Genomic DNA, 2,726 nt, shown 5'->3' with positions numbered 1-2,726 from the left:
TGAAGCCGAGGCTATATCCATGTCATCCTTTTGTAGATATTGAGACAAGATGTTTACTTTTTCCAATACCACTATGAGAATGTCCATGTGAAAAACAAAATCAAATGTTTGCATTTTTGTAATAATGCCCTTTGCATCAGCTCGCTTGTCGGGATTGGCTCCATCTAATTCCACGCGCCTTAATACTTGAATAATTGGAGTCCATAACCATCTAATCCGTAATAAAGCTCGCACACGACAATTCCAGCGCGTGGCACTTAAAGCCTGAGTTGCAAGAGGCTGGTTCTTACCTCGACCGGTTTCCAGATAACCACTGCTGATTAGTTGTTGTAGTTCGTCTTGCGCGTAACCATACAAACTGTCTTTCCTTTTGTATGATGCACTACAAGTAGCGTGAATAGACTGAACGATGTTGAAGCATTCCGTCACAGAGACAGTCTGTTTTGATACAGTCACTACTGCAAGATTAAGGCGGTGAGCGAAGCAGTGAACGTAGTAAGCGTACGGGCAAGTATCTCGGATCAATTTTTGTAGCCCATTATATCCACCAGACATGTTTGAAGCCCCATCGTATCCTTGGCCACGGCACCGAGAAATGTTTATTCCCCAAATTGCTATTTGATTTATCAACGCAGATTTAAGTGACTCAGAAGAGGTATCGCGAACGTGAACCGAACCCAGAAGACGTTCTCGAATTTCACCAGTATGCCTGGATAAAAACCGGACTACAATAGCCATGTTTTCTTTTCCACCTTCACATGTTGCTTCATCTACTAGGAGCGCAAAATACCCTTGTCCAAGTTCATTCTCCACGATATGTTCACGAACTACATCCGCCGCGCAATGAATAAGCTCCCGTTGTACTGTAGGAGCATTTGAAGTAGTGAGCGGCGCCAATTCAATACCAACCGACTCTTCGCAAATCGGCTGGGTTTTATACAGAGCGCCATATTCTGTGTGGTGCCAGCGCGTCAGCTCATAGTCAAGGCCCATGAATCATCTGCGAAAGCTGCGACGGACCACAGCATTTGGCGCTTGCGCCCACGCTTCCTTGGTCCACTCGATCATCAGCGAACGTGTTGGTGGTCTAGTGTTACCACCCGATGTGTACTTGTGCGGTTCGTGCTGCTTCCGGCTGTCAATTCGCTCAGCCAGTGCGGAGACATTCCTCCGGAAATTACGGCGTATAGGATCTTTCGCGCTTAGAGGTGTGCCTTCGATCGTTTGCTAATATGCGAGCGCGCTGAGTGAAAGACTAGCAGGAGAGAATTCGGCTTAACATATGGAAACATGTAATCAATATAGCGAATGAATGACTCCGTATTTATCCACAACTTGCGGTTAATCAGAATGGGTACACCAGCTTCAGTGGTCTCGCTTGGAACCTTGCTATTTACCGTTAGGCATGGTTTCAACTTGGTACCATCGGAAAAGGCACCAAACCCAGCTGTAACACGCACTTTCCCGAAAGACTTGACCAGCACATCCGCCGCACCGCGTTCCTCCAGCGTTCGGTCTCTACTGTTCTCGGCAAACAGCGTTTCATCGAAGCTGACAATGGTTTGACGGGTTTATGTCGAACTTTGGGATTAAATCGCGGAGATGACGGATGACGTTTACACCACGCGAAGCCAGGGTTATCCAATAATATTGGATACCCTCGCCAATAATCAAAAAAACCGCTTTTGAAAATGTTCGGCATCGTTTCAGCAGCTCCATTTATTGGCTCTGCCGCCAAAATTTACGTCTAGCTAGCTAATAAAAAACATTTTTGGTCTGGGACGGAGAGATATTTTTTTAGAGTCTGCAACTTCGCCGGCTTAAAAGATAAATCGTGATTCGTACTTAGGTTCGTTGGTGTCATTTTGGTTGGGCTGTCTAATTTAGTGTTGATATGTTGTGTACTGTAGACAATTTGTAGTCTGATCTAGACTATTTTTGAGCTCAGATTATTTTTACGCATACTCATTTCCATAGGTAGCCTTGTCAGTTTTCTCGGATGCCTACGAGTCGTAGTACGACCGCGCAGACGCCTCGTTGCACTGGCAGTGCGTACACGCCGCAAGATATCGTGTGAGTGCCTAATACGTGTAAGTAAGATTCACTGGCACGCGGAGTGTTTTTTTTTTTGCGGCGACATTCTTTCAAAAAAATCGCATACCGGTATATCCCATGTGACATGACGTTGAGACGCTAATTTGCAGCGGCAGACCAGCGTCCAAACAATGGCCGCGCCCTCGACATTGGGGCGCGGTCAACTTGGCGGAAGATGTGGTTGGTTTAACGGGGCGTCTCTTGTTCGGCATGGACGTCGTGGTGATCGACAGAACATGGGTGTGCATGTTGATGCGGTTGAAGCTGTTGTCAACAACTGCAATAACTTTTTATTTCTTGAAAGCTAATAACTACGACTAAGCTTACAGTCTATTCAGTCCGACATAGTAGAGTTTCTCACATAGTACGGATCCGACTGAAACTCTTCCGAGCAGTAGGGGAACGTCGCCGTGTCCGAATCTGGGTTGAACAGGTTCTTACCGGCGTAGATCATGACGTACACGCCCAAAACCGAGGACACAATGATGATCACCATAGCCCCGACACGCTCATACATTGGTAACTGGTTCCAGAAGACTTTCAGATAGAAAAGTAGAGGCAACACGAGGCTGCCGGCCGTGACGGCCGAAGCACCCGTGAAGTCGACGAGATCAAGGAAGTTGTCCCGCAGA

General features: G+C 46.8%; 1 protein-coding gene across 1 annotated transcript; it reads right to left on the bottom strand.

The window, feature by feature from the left end:
• Positions 1 to 1,460: 1,460 nt before the first annotated feature.
• PITG_22413 (uncharacterized protein) lies at positions 1,461 to 2,590 on the bottom strand (the record flags this gene model as incomplete). The annotated part of the gene is made up of 3 exons (XM_002909785.1): positions 1,461 to 1,551; positions 2,008 to 2,081; positions 2,456 to 2,590. Coding segments are annotated over 3 exons (300 nt in total), but the record flags the coding sequence as incomplete, so codon positions are not given.
• Positions 2,591 to 2,726: the final 136 nt, after the last annotated feature.

This window comes from Phytophthora infestans, genomic scaffold, assembly GCF_000142945.1.
Source record: "Phytophthora infestans T30-4 supercont1.2920 genomic scaffold, whole genome shotgun sequence".
Classification (NCBI taxonomy): Eukaryota; Oomycota; class Peronosporomycetes; order Peronosporales; family Peronosporaceae; genus Phytophthora; species Phytophthora infestans.
This window is presented reverse-complemented; position numbering and strand designations above follow the sequence as displayed.